This window comes from Solea solea, chromosome 12 (assembly GCF_958295425.1).
Source record: "Solea solea chromosome 12, fSolSol10.1, whole genome shotgun sequence".
In the NCBI taxonomy this organism is placed as follows: Eukaryota; Metazoa; Chordata; class Actinopteri; order Pleuronectiformes; family Soleidae; genus Solea; species Solea solea.
Window position 1 is genome coordinate 16,468,910 of NC_081145.1, and position 22,987 is coordinate 16,491,896.

The 22,987-nt window shown below is 42.3% G+C and overlaps 1 protein-coding gene across 2 annotated transcripts in view; it reads right to left on the bottom strand.

The window, feature by feature from the left end:
- Positions 1–22,987, bottom strand: part of LOC131470631 (PDZ domain-containing RING finger protein 4-like) — a 113,485-nt gene that overhangs the window by 39,127 nt on the left and 51,371 nt on the right. The window contains exon 1 of one of the 2 annotated variants that reach the window (XM_058646585.1): positions 6,553–6,969. The exons of the other annotated variant lie outside the window; for it this stretch is intronic. Coding sequence (XP_058502568.1) covers positions 6,553–6,621 — 69 coding nt within the window. The 5' untranslated portion in view covers positions 6,622–6,969. Of the gene's footprint in view, positions 1–6,552; positions 6,970–22,987 lie in introns of those variants that run through there. 2 annotated transcript variants of the gene reach the window in all.

Here is a 22,987-nt window from a genome sequence, read left to right on the forward strand (position 1 = left end):
CAGCTTGAGTTCTTATTGAGATAAGAAACGGATGAAAGGGAAAAGGTCAATTCATCAGCTCCCTCTTAAATCCCCTATGCTCCTCCATGGTGAGATTAAGTGGACTGACTGTTTAAACCCATTGACTTGATGTCTTGTGGCAAACCATCTGTATCTGTGGAATACAGCGCACATCTCTGAGCCACAAATGTGCCATCTTGCTAAAAATAATCTTTATTTTCCTTTGTATTTCCCCCTTAACAAATACAGTACAACACTGTATCTAAAATAGAAACGGTTGCAAGCCATCATTGAGGCGCAGTCAAGCAAGTGAATGTGGGATTCACACTAAATTAGACAATGAAATCTCCAATTATATAGTCAGCGTGAAGCACTTAGGCAAAACCCAGTGTAGCACCTTTCACTGTTTGGTATGGGAATAGGTTTAGACTCTGAGAGGGGGAGCTATAAAGTGAGTGGGTATGTGCTGCTTACATGGCCTAAGTGGAAAAAGCTCATCTCAGCATATTTAGATTTCAATTGGAGCCACAGAAAAACTCAGTCACCCTGTTGTATTGTAATCAAACACGCTTGGCTGACGGCTCAGGCATCTGCTTCAAAGCTGCAGGACGATGCAAAAAGGAAGCACATGCAAACTGGTGATGGGTGCAGGCAGACTCAAAATGTGGCTCTTTGCATTACAGTACCAGGTACTGACAGACATCTATCCATGTCTGACAGCTTCAAAAATATGGACTGTTCCTACAAAAAAAATTGGAAAGCAGGAAAAAATATCAACAATGAATGTCAGGCTATACTTCGTGGATGGACACAAGATCAAACAAACAGCCCACTGACCCCCCCGCCCCTCCCCCTTCCTCCTCTTTCTCTTCACTCCTATCAGTTTCAATGGTTGAAGAACATCCTTCAAAAAAAACATAATGGGACAAGAAGATGGATGAGAGCATTTTTAGCTAACTGTCTTGGAACTGCTGCTGAAGATGTGGTGGCGGGGGTGAGAGGGAGCGAGGTTCAACAACCTTAATGTACCATCAAAGCTATCACAGACACATGAACAGCGGATTGAGAGGACTAGAAGATATCGTTTTTATTTCACAATAGGCCTGTGCTATCTGTTTCATCTGCAGATTAATAGTATTAGTCATTTTGTTTGGTTGGTACAATATCAAACTGAATGTTTTTTATATAAATCCTGAAATCCAATGCTCCTAAAATGTCTTGTTATGAAACAACAACACAGAATGCATCCTAGATGAACTCCAATTTTATTTTTTTCCAAAACACATCTGGCATGAATGAAGCTACCTCTATTCCTATTTACAAGTGAAACAAAATGTATTTATTAAATATTTTGGGTATTTTCTTTGCCAGAGAATGGAGAATGGAGTTGGGGGTTAACACAAACTGTCAAGTCCCATAAGAATATGAAGTTTTTGAAGCTTCCAGAAACTCAATTTGGGTTTCTGCAACCAGAGGTTCACAGGCATCACCTGCAACCAGGCTCTTATTGGACAATGCCAGTTGTCAGTCACACTGTTGTCCACTCATAAGTGTCATGCTTTATCATCTAGTTTCCTCCAAGTAGGACCAAAATTCACAAAGACCATTTTACTTTAGACTTCCATTCAAACTGACCTCTTTTTACAATCAATCAGTGGAGTCGTCCCCTGGTGGATATTAAAAATATTGCTACTTCCAGGTTGCCTTCAGGGAGAAAACTGAGAGTACCTCAGTTTTTTGTGATGTGGTAAACACACAGCAGAGGATCAAAAGACAGACTCAAACACGCATCAGGCAGGCCAACAACTCTACCATGTGAGCTGTCCAGCACCCAGGAGCATCTTTTCTCCATTGTCTACATAGAAAAACCTGCACAGCTAATTCATACATTCTGTCATCATCTACCCAAGTGTGCAATGGATGTATGCATGGATGTTCACAAAAAAATGGTGACATTCAAACATTAACTGTGCATCATTTTAGTACAAATAGAACTAAGGGCATTGCATGTGTGAGTACAACACATACGCAACTCACTGTGGACTCAGAATCAAAGAGTATGCCAAAGTCTTTAACTTTCAAAGCCCTGGTTGCCGAGAATAATTTGTACCCCACTTTGCAACTGCATAGACTACATGCAAAACGAATGCTCTGGCTTTACAGATGAAGACTCCGGTGCACACACGCTCTCTGTATGTGATCCATGAAGCATAGTGCGGTGAGCCAGCCCGTGTCCCAGAATGCCTGGCTCTTGTGATAGCAGCTCAGCCTTTTTTATTGAATGCATAACCATTACACACGTGGTTGGTGGTGTCTCAGAAGCGGCAGCAAGTCAGCTGTGTCCTCCTTAGACCTTCTCCGGTCTAACAGGTTTCACATCTTCTGTGCTACTACACAGAAGATCACACCGCCTACAACAGCAGGACTAAACTCCTGGGAATCACCTCCAACCGAGGAACAAATGAATTCCCGATGTGGTTCATTTCACATCTGCCCGTGCCGCCCCGCCAACCCAGTGATCCCCGCTCAACGCGACATAGCTATACCCTTGGATGTCATTACAGTGGGACTACGGATATTCACTGATTTTGGTTTTGGTTGCTCCTAATGAGGCAGAATCTAATTTTTGAGGAACTAGTTAAGTTTAGGGATACGATTTGAATAGTGATTAAGGTTAAGTTAAGGTTAAGCTTAGGTATTATGGTTAAGTTCAGGGATAATTCTTTCAGGCTGTCCAAATGGAGGTCAATGCAATGTCCTTACAAGAATCATTGTGTATGTGTGTGTGTGTCTGTGAGTGCCTGTGTGTAAAAACCACGGATGCTTCATTCTCATTCATATGTATCAGCAAGTTATCAGAAACTGCTGCGCCTCATTGAGCTGAAGAAGCTGCTTTCCATTTATTTCTCAGATTCAGCTGTGGGTGATTTTGCTCCTTTCTAATGCAACATAGAAAACTGTCTATGCCAACATCTAGTAAGAAGAGGGAAGACGGTCTCATAACTCAGCCACATTAATAGTAGCTATCTGCTACTGTAGCCTAGTGGTGGCATAGGCACCTGTTCAAGATTTGCTCTCTCTCTCTTCCAGGGCTGCGAGAAAAGAATGGCGTCATTATTTCCTCGCAGCTTGTTCTTGACACAGAACGTTTGTCTTGTGTGGTGTCCGACATCTTTTGTGCCATTGGCCATAAATTTGAAGAGGGCGTGGCTAATATGGGAATGTTGTCGTTCCCTATGAGGACTTCCCAGGTAGAGTTGTGCACTTGTGTTTCTCGTGAGGAATTAAATGTCCCGACCAGAACTAACTTTGTTCTTGTTCTTGCCACCTTGAGGAAAAAAGAACACATTTCGCTGTTCTTGCAGAGTACATACAGGCCTTTACTGTTGACTTCTGATACACAGTATTTGCAGCCTCTTCGCAGTCCAGTAGCGTATCAACACACATGCAGACGCCAAAAACCTCTCCCATACCCACATATCTGAGCTATGCTACGGTGCTGTTCTCATAAACATCTGCCGTCCTGCTAATTAGCCCCTAAAAAGCCACACCTCACTGGGTTTCAGTGGTGCACAGACAATGTGTGACACATGAGGGGGGGGGGACTCGCTGACATGATGGGAATTACAAAGCCCCGCCAGATCACAGAGCGAATCAACTACAGTATGTTATTGTCTCCAGATAATGGCGTACAGTCTGCTGGAGAATGCAAGGTGTACGAGTCGAGCCCAACGCGGCTCATTTCAGGTCAAAAGGCTCCACAAAATTCCATCCTCGTTGACCAAAGATGAGACATAAACTCCACAAAGGGCTGTCTTTGGAGACAACAACAAGGGTAACAAGGTTAAGCAGAGCAGAAACTAACAGAGAGCACCGTTGAAACAAATGCAATCAAATAAGGGATTAAGGGAGAGGAAAAAAAACAAAGACGCTCAAGGAATCATCGGGCTGCTGGAGTCTGGAAAGAGAGGGAACATGAGCAAGGCTAAATAAAGAATCATGCGTCCTCTTGTCTGGGCAGAAAAACTAATTCAATAAATAAAATAGAATGTCAGCCGTGTGATATAGCTTTGCATGCCAGCTGAGCGAGGTGAGCATATTTCTATGCAGAACACCCGCAGCCATGAGAATAGAGATGGGGGGGGGTGTAGAAAGTGGCCAGCTATAGTCATAAATCTCCCACTGCTACTGGGGTCAGGCAGACAGGGAGAGTGTCAAAATTGTTTCGGGGTGTGAAAGGAAGGGGAGGAAGTTGTCTAACCAACCACTGTGACTGACTCCTACTCCTGGAACCAACCTGCTGCAGGGCCGGTCAGTCACACTGAGACACCCAGCACACCACCTTGTACCTCATTTGCATACGAACATTTGGAGTAGAGCATATATCTGCGTAAAAAGACAAAATATAGAACTGAGAGAAAGCAAGACACATGAGAACGTATGCTGGAAGGAGGGTTAGGTCCTGCTCTGCTGTCACAACACTTTCTCTGACTCTGATGACACTTCTTTCGCTGTGAGGAAAACGCAACTTCTTGAAGGAGACTTTCCCTCCCATCCTGTCTTCTCTGTTTCTACCAATAGTGTTACTGTTTTTTTATTATTTTATTTATTAGGCTGTTGCTGAGGTATCTCTTGTTTTATGGTCTCAGGAAAATATGTATATGAAAGGAGGATTGTGAAGATGTTATTGATTGGTAAAAGACAATAAAAATAACATCTCCTTTTCCTTCTCCTTCTGTGTTCCTCTATTGATGTTTCACCTATTGGCTGTTTTCCTTAATTTCCCTTTTACCCTTTCTACCAAATGCATCTTTAACGGCACACTCTCTCTATTCCCATCCCAGTCTTTATCCTCCATGCTCTTTATCCTTCCTGCCTTCCCTCCCACGGTGGTGATCAGGATATTGGTGCTGATGTTGCAGCTCCTGCCTGAACACGCTCACTATATCAGTGGGTGGACAGACATGTCAGAGAGCTCCAGTCAGCGGTGAGTGCGCCCTGGAGACTGACCCACTCGGCGGATACTGATCCCTTTTGCTAAACCAAGGGGAAAAGGAGTCAGAAGCAATTTTTTTTTTTTGAAAACTGATATAGAGAAAGGCGTAAAAGCCAAGGTAAGCACAAGCACAGCAAAGCACTCTTTTTATGGTCCTTGTGAGGAAGCCACTGTGGTCACTGTCTACTTATTCTCTGTGGTCTCTTGACAGTCCTGTATGTTTGCCGATATTAAAACATTAATGAACGAAACCTAATTGTCCACTGATCTAAGTTTGCAGCACAGCTTTGTCCACTAATCATGCCATGTAACATTTGATTGGCCAAAAGGATTATGATAGAATTATCTTAGATAATAATAATTAAAGAAAGGTTTCTTTGCTCCCAAGTTAAAGGAGAATAAAGCAGTCCATTGTGGTTTTAAAAAAACAAAACAAAAACTACCCCATATTGCTGTAATTTATCCACATAAACTGAACTTTTGCTATCACAACTTGAAACAAACATCTCCTTTTTATTGTCCGCCAGAGTTCGACATGATCTCATGTTGCACATCGGGCAGTGGACAGGTCACGTTACCTCCCCTGCTTCTTCTCATTCAAGAGTAGACAGACATTCCACATTTAATTAATGCACAGGGCGGCTGTATAAAACAGCTAATGAGGCTGTGATCACAGTGGCGTGAACACAACACGCGCTATTTGAAGGGGGGCGGGTGAGCATTTCACTTCCAGGAGACACTGGGCTTCAGTTATTACTGTCATAAGACAGCACTGATGGAGAGACTGGAGGTGGTATGGTGAATACTTGTTCAACTGTTCTGCTTCACCTCTGTGCTCCACCGATCTCTGTTAAGTGACTAAATATCCACAATTACTTGACTTTTATAAAAAGTATTGATTTCTCATAAAAACGCAACATCCTCCCAAAGTTCCATCAATCCTACAAAGTGCAAATAACTCAGAAACTGTATGAGTTGCATAAATGTAGGTATATATTATGTTTGTGCACTAAATTCAATACCAGGGATGTAATCCATTACATTAAAAGAAAGTGCTGCCAAACGGAACTCCCTCGTCGTGACAGCACGAAGAAAACTTATTTACAAAAGTCCAAGCATTGAACATTGTTCAAGGACGGAGAAAGTGGCACAGATATGTCGTGTACATTTTTCTTCATATACTCCGTTGCTTATATTCACAAGAAGACAAAACTTGCTCCCTCAGCACAGCTCCTCCAGCAGGATGAATGTGCTGCACACTGCGTGCGCTCCAAGCAACTGCTCATTACTCAAAAACATGCATCTGCTTGGGAACAAGAACCATGACCCTCCAAAAAAAAACCATGCCTCACTTTCATTCTGTGTTAATTAATCTCTGAATTATACCTGCATCACTATCTCCTCCCTGAAACACTCACAAAAGGCTCCTCTTTTGATTTGGAACCTCTTCACAAAAACAGCAGCCGTGAACCACTCTGCAAAAAGGAATCACGCACAACAACGCACAACAACACACACACACAATCAGTGCCGGGGTCGGCCGTGTCTCCGCTCACCTGTGCAATCTCATACAGCAGCTTGTAGTGTTCCTCTCGTTTCTGTAAAGTGCACAGATTGCAGCCCATTATAGTTGTCGTGGAAACGCCAGGCGTCCAATTCTCCCCGAGTAGTGGTGGTACGGACACAGGGGGTCAGCCTCCACACCGGAGTGCTGGTTCTCATCAGTCACTCCTAAGCAAGCATCCCTTTCAGGCATCCCATTCACACACTGAGACAGACACTGAAAGCCTCGGCTTAGAGGAACAGAGAGCGCCAGCTGAGTCTCACAGATGAACGCTCAGATGTGAACGGTGTGGCAGCAGTGGCACAAAGTAGCAGCAGCCGTTTCAGCACCAGCGAGTGTGTGTGTGTGTGTGTGTGTGTGTCTCGTCTCTTCTCTGCTGTTTTCTCTATTTCACAGACTCTCACACGCGCACATGCACACACTGACTCACTGGAGTTGTGGACTCTCGCTCAGCGAGACATCCCCCCCCCTCCCCTTCCTTTCCTTTTTCCCTCCTCAGCCTCGGCGCACATGACTACGCTGATACCAGCTCATTAATAATGAGGGAGAGTGCCATCATATTCATGAGGGAGGTGGGAACAGGGGAGGGGACAGGGGAAAGAGGGAGGAGTGTGAGAGCGCAAGAGTGCTGGTTCAGTAAAAGTGAGACACAGTTGTAGAATAAGCTCCTTTGTGTGAGCAGTTCAGGAGGAGTTGATTGTGTGGAGATGACACACCGCGGGCAGGGAAGTGCTTCTATGGCTGATGGGTAACCTGGCTACATCTGATGCTATATTTAGTGTTTTGTCTGCTATGCAAAAGGAGGATGTATCATCATGTCATGTTTGTCTCTAATGTGGGGAAAAAAGGGGAGAGTGGATGCCTCTAAATATCAATGCACAAAATGTCAATAGGTTTAGTCCTGTAATTATTTGTTAATTGATGTTAATTTAGCAATTTTGATCACTCATTTTTCAAACAAAAATGCTTCTCATTTTCTGTTTTCATCAAGAAACATTATGATTTTTTTTTTTTGGATATATATTTTATATACTGTAAATGTATAAGGATGTCTATCATGTCTGGAACTATATAGGATGACTCAGTGACCTTTACTCAATATTTCAGTTCTTATTAAAATTAAATTAAATCATAATTTAGTAATGTAATTTTTTTTTTTTTAAGAAACAAGTCTAATTTTCCAAAGATATGAAGAATCAACCCTAATACCAGAATCAGTTTTATTGCCAAGTAGGCATTAACATAGTAAGGATTTACTTTGGTATCATTTGTTGCAGAACAAACAGTACCAAGAAAAGAGAATAAAGATTATTAAGATGCAGGAACAATCTTCAGAGTTCAAGTGTTGGCTGAACAATGGAGCAATCTGATGACATCATCTCATGAATGGACTTGATTAAGAAAATAACCTGTGCATTACTGCAGACTGTTTACGATAGAGATGACACTTTAGCTCGTCTTTCTACCACATCACAGTCTGCACTGCACATAGAGAACTCTGGATAAAAGGCGGTGTCATATTAGAAGATAATTTATTACATATTTATAATTTTGTTAGCACTACCACTCAGTGGTAAAATACTCAGAAAAAACTAACTTCCCACAAAGTGTGATAATTGCAAGACAATAGACCTCAGCTATTGTCTCGGCCCCATTTCCCTAGCAAGAAGCTACACTAACAAGCAATAATAGTTAATAAATTGGCCTCCAAGCCAACAGCAGGGCTTGCTGTGCAGGATACAGCTAAAAGCAGATGAGTGCTCATCAGCTAGTTACTGGGCATCCCACCTCCAGAGACGCCGTAATCCGATTTTCTGGGCTTTAATTTTGCTCGGTGCCTGGAGGCAAGCCAGACAGAAGCCTAAATCATACAGCACCATTACGGTTAATATATCCTGCATCCTCCCTCTACCTTTTCACCATCCAAAGTTGTGACTCGCACCAATCTGCTCCTCATCCTGAAGAAGCTACAAGGAGTAGGGTTTTTTTTTTGCAGTTGCCAGGCAATATCAAATCCACAAAGTGCTGTTCACTAAAGAGTCAATTGACATGAAAGGGTCCTATTGGGAGACTGGGGAGCGAGGATATAATATTGAATTTGATGAACACGGGTGCTACGTTTGCTTGAGGTAAAATGGACTGTGAAAAAAAAAGAAAAAAAAAAAGAAGTGAGTTAGGCAGACCTCTGAAATTGTATATCGAGGACTGAAAGCTATGAAGTAGTGCAGTACAGCCTGTCCGGTTGTCTACAGTCAGCACAGACATGAAATGTAAAACATTCAGGGTCAAATTCAACGTCCTCCCTGCATCGAAAGACAAATATTCAATTGTAAATCTGCTGACAGTGTCCAGTGTTCGAACACATAAAGACTTGCATTCAGGTATGAATGACCATGTTACACTCGCTGACCCCGGAAGGTTAAGATGCTCATTGGTTACCCCAAATGGTCTTTCTCATGATCTGTGAAGCAAGACTGATACAGTAGCCTCTGCCTGCGGTCTCTGCAGGACATGCAGAGTGAAGGATGCGCTTTAAAGCGTGCATTAAAAGCTCTCTTAAGGTGCTTTATGGCCGTGGGTTTTACGTTGTGACAGGGCAAATTTACCTGAGACTGCATTTCCAATGCAACCTGAGGGCATGATTGGCACATTATAGTTACAGTCCGTGGGACCATTTACTTTCTGACAAGGTGAAGCTTCACTGGGCGAGCCATTTGTCTCAGCGCTCGTCCCCGGCTAAACTCTTTATGTGGAAGTTATGATCAGTGCTAACAATATAAAAGCCTTGTTTAACATTTATATGGAAAATGAAAGTAGCCATTGTGTATTAAGTCTGTATATCATTGCAGTGTGTCTCCTCCTCTTGTCCTTTCAACTTCCACCGCTGTCCTTTCATTCTGTCCAGCGGCCGTTCATCACTGGGTCTGTCCTTTGCCTGCTCGGGTAGAAACGGGCCCTCAGCCTTGGTCATTCTCTCAGTTAATGGGCCCCACCTCACGGGGCATGGCAAAGCGATTTGTCCTCACCGTGATGGGTGTATTTTGAGGTTTCTTCAATTGCATTTCTGACAAACTGATATTTGAGCTCACCCTTTAACCAGGAGGTTTCACCTTCAGTCGAGTGTGTAATGCAGGTATATGGCCCAGTAGTAAACCCCTGTGCCCTCAGACATAGCTGCCTAATGCTTACGCAGCCATAATTCTGTCTGTCACGTATAAGCCCAGCACAGGCACACGCACAGCAAAATGAGCGTGAAAACAAACCCTCTCAGCGTGGAATATGAAATGTCACTCGGCACGCACGCCCTGATTTGAACGAAACTTAAAATTGGTTTCCACCCCCAGCTGCCACTCACCAGGAGGACAGATTTCCATCCATCACGTCCAGATGTCTTCTAAAGATAAAACACAGCGTGTTTCTGTTCCGGCAGCAACTTTTGGAGACGTCAGCGAGCCCATGATTGCTTTTGTCAGATGGAACGTGGTAACCAGCTTAGTAAGAGACTATACTTCCACATATTCCAAATAGGAAATGAAATCAAATTGACAAATATCTTGGATCTGACTAATATATGTCCCAGACTTGTGGGTAGAAATGTCTCTATTTTTATTTGACCTTGACAACATACAAGAGGGCTGGTGATTTAATATGAAGCAGGATCCGCTGTGAATACTCGTCTATGGCGACGTCTGCCAGGACTATTAAGTGTCCGCACAGAGTTTCATACATAAACAGGTTTAGGCCCCCGACACGCAGGGTGGGCAGAAATCTCTTTAGGTGTCAGTACTTGAAACTTGAAAAGATTGAAATCCTGCACACGTGAGTGGAGAGCCCCGGGAATTGAGCAGCGCTTTGTGATGTCATGCATGGCTCGGATTTGATCGCCCACTGCCGCCGTAAACCAAGTGCTCCTCCTGGGTATCTATCTGACCTGATGTGGGAATAATTAAATGAGGCCCTTTTATGAATGAATCATCGCCGGCGCACATAACTCCTCTGATGACAGTTGTGATGGGAGAGACTGCGGGAAGCCAACCAAAACATCTTCTTCACTGACAATAAATTATTAAAAAAAAGGATTCAAATCTTTAATTCATGTGGGGACATGACTGGAGAAATAGAACAATGTGGGCTACTTTACATGATAACAAAGTTGCTTTTCAAGCAATCAACACCATGACTATTTAATCATTTTTGCTCACACGGCTACATGCTACAGTTCTCACTACCTTGAGGAGGCACAAGCCTCCGTGCTGCCTCTAGTAAATGAACAGTGGGAGGTTAATTATGATAAACCTGCAAACCATCAAAACCACTTGATAATAAAGTTAATGCTTGTTTTTGCTCCAGTCTCCTCACAACAAACCACCTTCAACCCCTGCCTACACCTCTGCAAAACACAGCATTTGACAGGAAAACAAACACAGAACAGAGGCGATGTCTGGTTAAGGCTGATGCTCCCCGTTGTGTCGATGAAGATGAAACAAAATTGGAAACCTCGGAGTTCATGACGTGTGCTAAGAATTCAGTTAATTCTGTGGCAAAAAAAAGTGCAGAAATAGGATGGGGGAGGGAAAAAGGGGAAATACTAGTTTAAGTAGCAGTTAGAGCTGAAACGATGAATCGATTATTAATCAATTACTAAATTAATCGACAGCTATTTTGATAATGGATTTATCGGTTTGAAGGTTTTTTCATGATTAAAACCAGATTTCCGATTGTTTAAAGGTGACATAGAATGCTTGTATCACACATATATGTTAGTTATGGAGGTCTACTTACATATATTAACTTGTTTTCATGATTAAAAACCTCCTAATCGCTGCAAACGAGCCGATTAAAATATCTCCTCACTGACACTCTCGTCAGCCGCGCTGTTTCAGACCAAACAGTTGCTGTGATTGGCCAGCCAACGAGAGCTTTCCTACTGTCCTGTGATTGGCCAGGTACCTGGAAGTGACGTAATAGATAGGCCAGCTCTCAGATACACAGCTCCCCCTCTGGCACGGTGGATGCTCTGCATCTCAGCAGCTACAACGAGACTAGTTCTTCTTCTTCTTCTGCGGTTGAATGTACGCAACCGGATGTGCCCGGACTAGTGCCCGCACCGGGAGGCGCTACGGTGGTGAGGATTTCTGATGACGACATCAAATTAAGGAAGTGCCGATCCGCTTCGCAGAGCCCAGGAAAACAATACAACACTATTTTCTCAGCAGTGGCTGAACTGTTTGTTCTGAAACTTTAGGGTTTCATAAACGAGGTAATGACGCAGATACACACACAAACGCAGCGTTAATTGGAGCTTCCGGTCTATGTCACCTTTAAGCTTCTAAAATGTGAATATTTTCTTAATTTCTTTGCTCTGGATAAATTAAAAGTGAATCCTTTTTGGAACAGCGATCAACATTTTTTAAGGTTTTCTGATATTTTATGGACCAAGCGATTAATCGATTAATCAAGAAAATAATTGGCAGATTAATCGATCATGAAAATAATTGTTAGTTGCAGCTGTAGTAGCAGTTGCTGTGTATCAGCAGTACAGCATACAGAATTGCAAACTACCACATTAAATATAATATGTGACAATTAAAAAAATGCCATACTATGATTACTATTCATTTTATCTCGGGTGACATTGTGATAAATTACAATTACAAGTAACACTGGATTTAGACTTTTGCATAGACAAATGTTTTTTACAGGATTAAGCCAAACCAGAATATGAACACATTCAAGATATTTAGGTTAATAAGTAACCATCAAATATTATATAATAGATATTGATGCTTTATTGGCGTGCAACCGAATGCTTAAATCATTCTTTATATCGTCATATAGCGATAAGTCATTTAGTAGACTACTGTAGCTCACACAATAACAATAAAACTAATTGTATATGATCACGGGAGACATTATCTTTTACTTTTTCTATTTTGCCTAGGGGCCCATTGCAGTCATTCTTATCTGTAGCACCATAATGTAAGAATGTGACAGGTTAATGTCACTGTTTTTCAAGTCCATACCTGCTTTGTAACACAGGCTGTAATGATCTAATCATCAATATCCAGATAGGAAATTGCACACATTATCAAAAGATTGACATCAGTCACTTTCTGACTGAAGTAACATTTTAACCACCACTTTCTTTAGCATGTAGAATGAAAACAATTGTGACAGAAAAAAAAAAAAAAAAAAAAAAAAAAAGCTTCACTCGACACATGAATAACCAGTGACCTTTTCAGGGAGGAAACATTCAGAATGACACCTTAAGCTGCGGCTGAATGGAGTGTGCGAGGGAAAGATAAGACTCCCGCTCCCGTCTCTTCACGGTGCTCCTGTCCACTCTCCTATTCATTCAACTCAAGGCTGCAGAGTGTGTGGCCTGCGCTAACTGCTGCCATGAACACACTCACAACCCCACGACCCCATGACCCCGACACCACCCGTCTAGCAGGACGCCCTCAGGACATGTAGCACTAATGCTGCACCAGTTCCCCCCGCAGTTCCAGGGGAACACAGATGAAAATGTTGGCTCCCATATTTCCAGCCTTGATGGTTGTTTAAGTTTCCCTTGCCAGCCAGTGATGAATAGTAATCATTTCAGATGCGTGAGGCATTCAAGCATAAATAAAGCTTAGCTGCAAAGTGTGCATCTGAAGTATGAGGTCCACAGGTCTGCCTGCTCCCGTTGCCTGGGGTATTTAATGATATTTGTGGCTAGAAACAGCCCCTCTGTGTGCAGGGCTCCACCTTTCTAGTATATTATGTGACATACTGTACAGTAACAAGACCAGAGAGATGCCTAGTTGTACTGAATAAATCTTCACTGGGTGTATATCATAAAATAAATACAGATTTGGGGATAAAATATGTTGGAGGGCTGATGGTGATCAATTCAGGTGCTTCTAATCTAGATAGACCAACCTAGATGTAATCTCTCTGTGTTTCTATGTTCTGGCAGTAGAGGACAGAGGGTCAAGTGTTATCTCACAGCCACACACAGAACTTTTTATTCTTTCCTGCACGCGTGCTTTCAAAAGAAGCGACACAATAGCTGCATTTGAATGTGTTTTTAAAATTGAAAAAAAAAAAAAAAAAAACGCAAACATTACAAAGCGGCTGATGAGGATCCATCAATGCGCCGCGGAGGCTCAAGGTGGCAAATTGTTACAGTGACAACAAGCAGCGAAACATGTACGACAGGCGCGTCATCGATTCACGAGTCTGCCCACCGCTTGCCGAGTTCTCGTCAATACGCAGTCAATACCCGTTTGATTGCGGATGAGAGTTTTGTGCTCCTGAAGAGAAGAAGTGGATCCATAGAGACAATCAGCTCAGAGGGCAACCGGGTTACACTTCATACCTACCTGCTCTGCTCCTTCTGTTCGAGCCCTATGCTGATTCCAGCATAAACAGAAAACCTACAGTCTCTCATCGTGTCTCCTATTCAACGCCCTTTGAGGCAATGTCACTATAAAGGTCGTCCCATTGCGGGGGACACAATAGCAGCATTGTTCAGCTCTTCTCCAAAGTCATTTTCAAAACAAAGTCACGTAAAGCACATCTCGCATCTGCTTGACGAAACAGCTTTGCCGATGCCTTGACCACACGAGTGGAATCCATTTTCAACCGTGCGAGCGTAACGCTGCACTAATCACTATTATGGTGACAATTAATCAAATACTTGTGATATGAAAGGAGTCACTCATATTGACAAACGCCACGGAGAATTAGTCATCCGCTCAAACAGCGCTGTGGGTCTTTACTGCTTCTCGGTTCTTTCAGCTTCTTTTTATATTAATGGATTTGCAAAAGTCCAACAGAATTCTCAGAGTTATGACAGCTTGTCAAACAGTAAATGAGTCAACGGCAGCAGTAGCTTTAAAAGAAAAGCTAGAAAACCGAAGCAAAATATGTAAAATGCCAAAAATAAAGACTTCATTTTAACAATTATGTGGTGTGTGTGTGTGTGTGTGTGTGTTTTAATCCGTCAGTCACTGATGCCTTTTCAGCATCGACTCATTTTCACCGTGCCAGAATGGAAAAATAAATCTGTGATTCGTGAGCTTGCGGATGTAAGATTAAGTCATCATGAGTCGTGGAAAATGATTTAAAAAAAAAAATCATTTGTTTATTATGAGTCTGTAGCTTTGAGGAAATAGCACAATCTACTTTGTTTGTTATGCGACCTTGTTCTCGAGGTTTCCCCTCAAATCTCCCGAGGTCATTTCCTCCACGTTGCCTCAAAGCAGTGAAGCAAAAACATTAAGATTAAGAAAAGTTGGAAAACAGAGTGTCTCTCCGATCTATTCAGACTTCAGGACTCCGCTGGCACCTTCATGTACTCTATAATTTGTGTTGTGATGGGCTTGTTCACCGTGCTCCTCCAAGCGCTTCAGCTGGCCTGTTTAGTGTACAAACACACTTCCATTTCCTGTATGTTTTTTTCCCTCCAGTGAATTTCCAGTCTATTCTTTGACACGCCAGAAGGTGGAAAGCCTTCGGTGCGCCTGAGTATCAGCTTAAATCCTTCCTCTAACCTGAAAAGTGCTCCAACGGCAACAGATCTGGTGCTGAGCACTAACCTGCAGATGCTCTTTTTTTTTTTTTTTTTGGCACACAGATTAGTCTGGAATTATGATGATACCCAGGGGGCAGGAATCTTATTTTCTGTCCACCTGATAAGAAAACAAGAGCAAACAACAACCAATAGGAACGAGGGAGAAGCATGCGATTTAACAGGCCGTGTGCTGGGGTTGGCACTCCAGTTTAACAAAATGGATCAGATAGTACCCGACTGGAATTGTTTCGGTGTCGGCTATGACAAATACAGTACCGTGTCTTTTTTAGCTCCGTAGAGCAGCAGGGGATTGGTGGATGTACAGTATGTGCCATGTTTTACATATTCATAGACATTCAAACATTAGCAAACACACCTCAAAAAACAAACAAACCTGCATCAGATCTGAAAAACCTAAAAATCGTACAAGTTACTGAGCTCTTTCTTGGCCCATGAGCAGATCTCAAAATCAGATCTGATTTTGTTTTCTGTAATCAGTTAAGACACAGACAGGCAAACTAAAGCAGCACTTGGCAGACACACGCGGCTATGATAAAAAATAAATACAAATAAAACTTAGCATGGATGTCTGTTGCAATCTCTTACAAACCGCGCTTGGGACAGTTGAACCATCCTCCATTCCTGCAGTAGTTTCTCAAACATCAGCGAAGACTTGCACGTGTCGTAATAGAAATTTTGTTCACAAAGTGCATTTTTCACGCAATAAAAGGTTTAATGGATTAACTGAAACGTAATCAATATCAATATATAGCAACGACCACACGCACACACTCGTGGACATTGTGTTTCATTCTCCAGTGGTTTTGAAATCATCGTGGCCCTTGAGAGAAATGACAAGCATTATGTAAAATCATAGAGAAGTCTCTGTCTGTTTCTGAATTTAAGGTCCAAGGAAAAACCATCTCGATGAGGTAAATACGGCACTTATCAAACTGAGACTAAATACCTCATCGACGCGGACACGCCGTGAAAACCGCTGCATTAGACTGTGTCGCTTGAAACGAGTGCCAGCTGCACCTGATCTTATAAAGCAGAACATAAACGTCCAGGTTGATTTGTGCCTCCTGAACGCGAGAGACAGAAACAAATAAGCCAGCGCAGCGGACTCAAAGTCTGTCTCTTCAGAGCTTTACATCCCAAAGGACAGACATTGATTTTTCAGTTATGATCAACACCAAATTATTGAATGTCAGATGATAAAGTGTTGGGGTCCACTGGCATTTCTCCATGATGGGTTTTGAGTACCTGCTCATGTCGCCATGGTAACGTTGGCTGTTTGACAGAGCCCATGACAAACAATCTTCTGTGCGGATTCATTTTAAGAAAGCGGCCTTTTTCTGCTGCAGGCACATACACACCACTGACTCTTCAACAGGGTTCTTACTGCTGTAAGGACTCGGAATAACAATAGAGCTTAACAGCGGAAGCATCAAAACATTGATCCCCCCGGCCGACAAACAACGATCAACAAGCAATAAAATAAGCACATCTGAATCTACACCGCAAACAAAAACACTACTGCATAATTATATAAGGCCATATTTCTTTGTAGCAGCCCTCTAATGAAATTATACATCTTGGACAAAGTGTTTTATTGATTCGTCTGTTGTTCTGCTTGATGGAACTCGGATAGCTGCAGGGCGTCCTCGCCACCCCACAAATCTGCTGTGACCCTGAGCTGAAGCAGCACAGGTCTTTACAATCTCATACAAATATGTCTTTATGTCCCGTGGCACGCCCTCAAGAAATCGGCTCAGCATGCTGTTGATCAGATATTGCCATGTCATAGCTAAGAGGGTGGCCCCATGCAGCGCAGGCCTCCGGTGACAAACAGGAGATATAATGGACTGTATCACAGGATAAATGTCTGTCAGGGCCGAGGGAATGCGGGAGGGTTAATCATAAAAAAGGCAAACATGCCCTTTAGAGCTGGACTCATCTCTTAATGGAGCCAATCTCAGGTCAAGGTTTCCCATGGTTACTTTGGTGAAGAGGGGCGGTGTGCTCTCCTGCCATGACACCGTTAATACTGTGGAGATAAATTAACAACCTCCTCTGCAAAGCCACCTGGGAATAGTTTCCACCTCACAGCACACGGCAAATTAAACCAAAGGGTAACAATATTTGCAAATCAGCCAATGATGATGGGGAGAGAGGCGACGCTATTTGTCAGAGAGTTCTCTGTCCTTTGTGACCACCACTACCGCTGAGGTCATAACAAAACTGTGGTTCACAGAAAACACCCCCGATTCATCTTCTAGGATTGTTTTTTTGCATCTGTGAATGTTAAAAGGAACCAGATAATTAACAAGAATAAACAAGTGTCCACACATTGCACAAACAATATATTCACATACTGTGGTTTTAACTCTAGTCTTTAGAAACACTCAAGGCTGCTTTACACTACAGTTTTTGCCACTCACCCATTCACACCCATTCACTCACACTTTCATACAGCGCGTTTTCCATCACTCATCGTTCATACTCATTCTCATCTGGCTGTCTTGCCCAAGGACACATTGGCATGTAGACTAGAGGAGACGGGACCAGAACTCACAACCTTAGAGTTGGAGGACGACTTGCTCAACCACTGAGCCCCCACACCACGGTCGCCCCACAGTATAATGTTCCTAAACACAGTTTATATGCAGTATATTCATTGATGCACCATTTTAATATCTCTTTACTGTTTATTTGGAACCCAAAGAGATGTTTGTTTTAATTTCAGAGTGAGTGAGTGAGTGAGTCTTTCGTGTCACACAGAACACATCAGCACTGACTTCTGTTAAGGTTTTGGTTTACAACAAGCACTGTAATGGGTGTTATCATATCTTACAGAATAAGCTCCAACAATATACTTTTTGTTCTTTGATTCTGCAGAGGAGCATCTTTTTCCCATTTACTCACCGTGTTCTGCTCGTCACATCGTAAAATCTTAACGTCTAATAACGTGTGTTTAATTCCTCATTGTGGAGTTCAACTCAGAGTGGCCCTGCCAAACCCTTCCCACGGGAGATTTACAGTACAGTCAGGCATTTTGTGGACTAATTGCCCAGTCCAAGTGCAGGGAGTTCAGCCATAGAAAACGCGGGAAGTCGACTGACAAACCTGCAACAGTCCAGGCAGAGGGCAAACTCCTCAAACAGCAGGGGACACTGCACATCGCACCAGGAGTCTCCTTGAATTGTTGAGAATAAAATCCATCAAATGCTATCGCTCACACTGCAGCCCCACTGTTTGGCCATAAACAAGTGCCAAATTGTTTTTTTTCCCACCGACTGTATGTTGCGAGAAAATAAATCAAAGTCCAATAAAAAGCGGATGTGTGATAACGCAGATAGATTCACTGCATGTTCTCCTTGATAGGGATCTACTCTTGTCACCATATTTGTGATTTGTGATGCTCTGCCACCTGTTAACATCAAACTCCTGTCTTCCGACATAACCCCCGACAATCTCTCTTTGATTGGACAGATTAGGCCGCGGCTTTGTCCGGTTTCTCTTGTGCTGAACGTCGCTCAGCACAGTGCCACTTCGTCCTCCTCTCACATTAATATTCTTAGCAAAAAATTAAATTAATTTGGTTAATCCAGAATCTTTTGAGAACATTACACTTCTCATTAACTTCACTAATGTATATCTAAACTGCTGAAAATACAATGACTGGATGCAACACCGTGAATGACAACTGCTGTAAAATACCAACAACTGCCAAATAATAGTGCTCTGCGATACAAGTGATTTCCTCTTCGAGCCGATACCGAGTAAAATTCAGGCTGGTATCAACGATACTGAGCCGATACTTGATGATTTAACTATAAATATAATTATCTTACAAAAGGCGCATGTTAATTGACAGCATCTGAACAGGGAATATATTAAAATGCTTGCCTGAACATTTTACACATAATTGAATAAATAATTGAATAAAAATAGCATTCTGTATCTTTAAGAATGCGGGGAACTCCCGTTGTTTGAACATCAACACACAAACGGAAGTCAAGTAGACACATTTTCTCCTTCTGTACCTGGACAGTGCCATAACTGACTGGGATCAGAAGTATTAATATTTCAATCTTGATCCACACACGACTACCAACCACCATTCCCCAAATTACTAAAATATTGATATTTTAAGACTTGATCCTAGAATGTCTGGGATCTGCGTTACGTCCTTGGCTTGGGGAAACCAGGGATAACGTGTGTGTGTGTGTGTGTGTCTTCCACCTCTTTCCAAAGAAAGCCAAATAAATCAAATGTCTGTTCAACCAAGTGCAGCAGTTTTATTATTTCCTGAGAGGAACAATGCCAAAATAACAAACCAAAACTTCTCCTTTTTAAACCTAATCTTACCGACAAAAAGAAAACAGAAAATAAATGACAAAAAAAAACCTTAAAACAAGAGAAAAGAAAGGTGAAGCAAAATGGCTTCTCTCTCCTACTTCCGCTACCTTTTAAATTGAACATAAAAATGAACAATTTTACCCAAACACAACAATATTATTTATCTTAAATAAACAAAAACTCTCTCAAAAGCAAAAAAAAATGGACTTAGTTTTCAAAAAGGAACTTACACACCATGCACAAACAGTAACTTCATTATCTTATCTTCACTCACGACGACTAATAACTACTTTCAACGTTATTGCAATGACACAGACACAGGGTTTGTTTGAAAAGGTGAGGAGGAAATATCAACATCTCAGTCTTGATCCGCACACGATTGCTACCTAACATTCGCCGGCTCGTCTCACAGATGAGTTCAGTGCTCAGGGTTTACTATACCTTGACTGACAGCTCTGCACAGTTCTGACATTGTCTGGTCATTTTATTGGCTCTTAATGACCGTCTATTAAAGGCTTCTATTTTGAGGAGCACTCTCGATTTGATAGCATCACTGGATCCTTTTGACTTTTTCCACTGCTAGTGAGTAGTGACCCTTCCATCCATCTAATTAAACACAATTTACTGATCACATAAGCCACTTTCCCAGATTTGTGTGCCCGCCAACAGTGAGCAAAGAAAAAGGCTCATTAACAAGGCCTCCACACTATTACACCAGAGACGTAGAAAATTGGGATTCCTCAGGTCCATTTGGACTCAAAAGCCTTAAGCTATGCAGAGGAACGTCCAACGTGCAATTAAGGCAGGTACAATAGCACCATGCCAGATACAATAATATAAAAAAACAAGAATGTGAGGTGAAAATAGACCTTGTGTTTTCCCAAGGCACGGAAAAAGAAGCATTATATAAATCACCAGCTGCAAAGTTTGTCGAGAGCAACAATCCGGGGGGAGCGGGGGGCTATTTCGGGTTTCATTTTACAAGAGGAGGTGGAGGAAATCGATACGCTGAGTGTTGGCTTATTGCCAACTTGCTGGGGTAAAAATGAGAAGATAACCTAGAGCAGCAGGTTGTTGTTGTTGTTTTTTTTCCACTTACACCACACCTGCAGCCCAGGATATTACATCACCAACACAACGACGGGGCAGAGTCGAGCACACACATTTGCGCCTGGTGGAGAGAGAAGCTCATATCAGAGGGATGAGTTCCAGCAAACAACTTCTTCTACTTTTTTTTTTCTTGTTTTAGAGAAGAATACGCCATCACATTAATGGTGTTTTTTTTCCAGTCATGCAGTGGTAAGGTACTCTGGGAAGGTTTGCAAAAATCCAATTTCCAAGGAGACCTGTGTGCTTTTGTTTTCACAGCCCTTAATAAAGAAAGTGAGAGTTATGACTGAGAACTCAACCACCACTCAGTCAGTTTTCTGGTCATGCAGACAACATAGATTTAAGTGTACGCACGGTGTTGCTTCTCCAGTTCCAGCACTTATTGGTGGGATTTCATTTAATTAATGGTTAAAAGAAGCTGGAGCACTGGGCTCTGTGGAATAGTAATGGTCTTGTCTGAAACGTATTTGAAAGGTAGTGTGATTAGAATTATTACAACAAGATGACAGAACAGACCGCATTCACTTTGTGATAGCATTTGTGTGCCTGGGTAAAAAGAGTCTGTCCACTGCGATGGTGTCCTACTCAGCTTAGTTTCACCTGGGCTAAAGCTGTCATTCTCAGGGACTTGAGTTGTCTACTTTCTGTAAGATTAGCAATAAAATTCATATGACACGTATCAAAAAAGGAACTGTGACTGACATTAAAACAGTCACAGCTCAACAACTCAACAAAATGTACTCAAACACTGAGGCAGAAGAGAAAACATTTGAGTTTTTGGCGTTTTTTCCACAGCCAACAATATGAGCTTTATGATCCTACAAACATCACAGGGGTTTTAATTTTTGGAAATGCAAAAGTACAAATGTGGTTTGTAAAGTTACTTTTTTTAACTGCAGCAACTTTGTACAGTATCGGCAGATATCGGCTTTAAAATGTATTATCAGATATCAGCAAACACATTAAGACCTGCCGATATGACTAATGACTACAACACTAACACCCTCTACAACTATTGTTTTTTTTTCACAGTGATTTATTTTGCTCAATAGAGTACATTTATACCTACATATGCTGCTATTATGTTAATTCCATTACAGAACAGACTAAATGACTCCTGCAGTTAGACACAGGGAAAGATGTATATATATCGGTGTCGTATCAGTTATCGGCCCAAGCACTCCCGATATATCCTACTTCGGATATTGACAAAAGGTCCAATATCATGCAACCCTATCAAATATGTTACAGTCCTAAAACAACCTAATTGCTATTCAGTTTTTAATGAACACTTACTGATATCATTATTGCTTTCACAGATTCAGTAAATGTTAGGCTTTTAACATTTTTGCAAAATGTCTCTCCCTTTCCCACAAAAATCATTGAGTCACAAAGGATGTATGTACCTAATGCATGTTTCTATAGCCCAGTGAGTCTGACACTCAGTGGCTCACATTAGTGAGTGAGTGCGTCACTCATAGCTGCTCATGCCAGTGATGGACATCAATAACCACCGGCGCCATGCCTGTGGTTCGTAATTGTGTTGGAGGGGTCATTGTGGGGTCAACAGGTCATTCCCGAGTCTGTCTAATGAAGGGAACACAACTCTCACTCACACCAGTGCTCTGCAAAGCCATCCCCAATCCCAGGCCCCATTGCCCATGTCAATCACATCATCAGTAATAGATATGCAGCAAAGCCCATTTCTCCCCACAAGCTGGCAAGCTAAACAACCCTGTGGTCAGTGATAAACCTGCGGTGGTTTAATTTATCGACTAGTATGTTGTGCCATGTCTGGTTTGGTTTGTAAGTGAATGCCAAACAGGATGCTCTCTCATCTTAGTGCACAACGAATCTACCTACTATAGACTATAAGCATTACTGTTGCGTGCCGATATTACATGGAAAGTCAATGCAAAGCCTGGTTGCTTGGCGGCACCATGACGTGGAGACGCAAATACACAACATTTGGCATCAAAACCACGTGATGCATTTGCACAATAACCAATCAGGAGGTCAAGGAGAAATGGAAGACTAAACAATAGTTGCAGTGTGCAGTCACCCAGAGCTCAGCGACACATTTAGCTTCATCAACCCAGACAGAGGAGGGAAGGAGTGACCATGAGAGAGGGTGAGCCAGGAGGTTTCTGCTCCATACGTTTCCATTCCTTGATTGAAGCGGTTCATTTTGGCACAGTATGGCACCAGCTCACACTAGCACTAGCCACAGTTGGGCTCATATTGCACCTGTTTGTCGAATTCTCTGCAGTCCTACAGTATCTTTCCTCAACCCCACTGTCTGCTACAAGGAAGCCAGAAACATGAGGCTGGTGGTCAAGGAAGAGAGGACCGCAGAGTTTTCACAGAGTGGGGCCGAGTGGAGCATAGATAG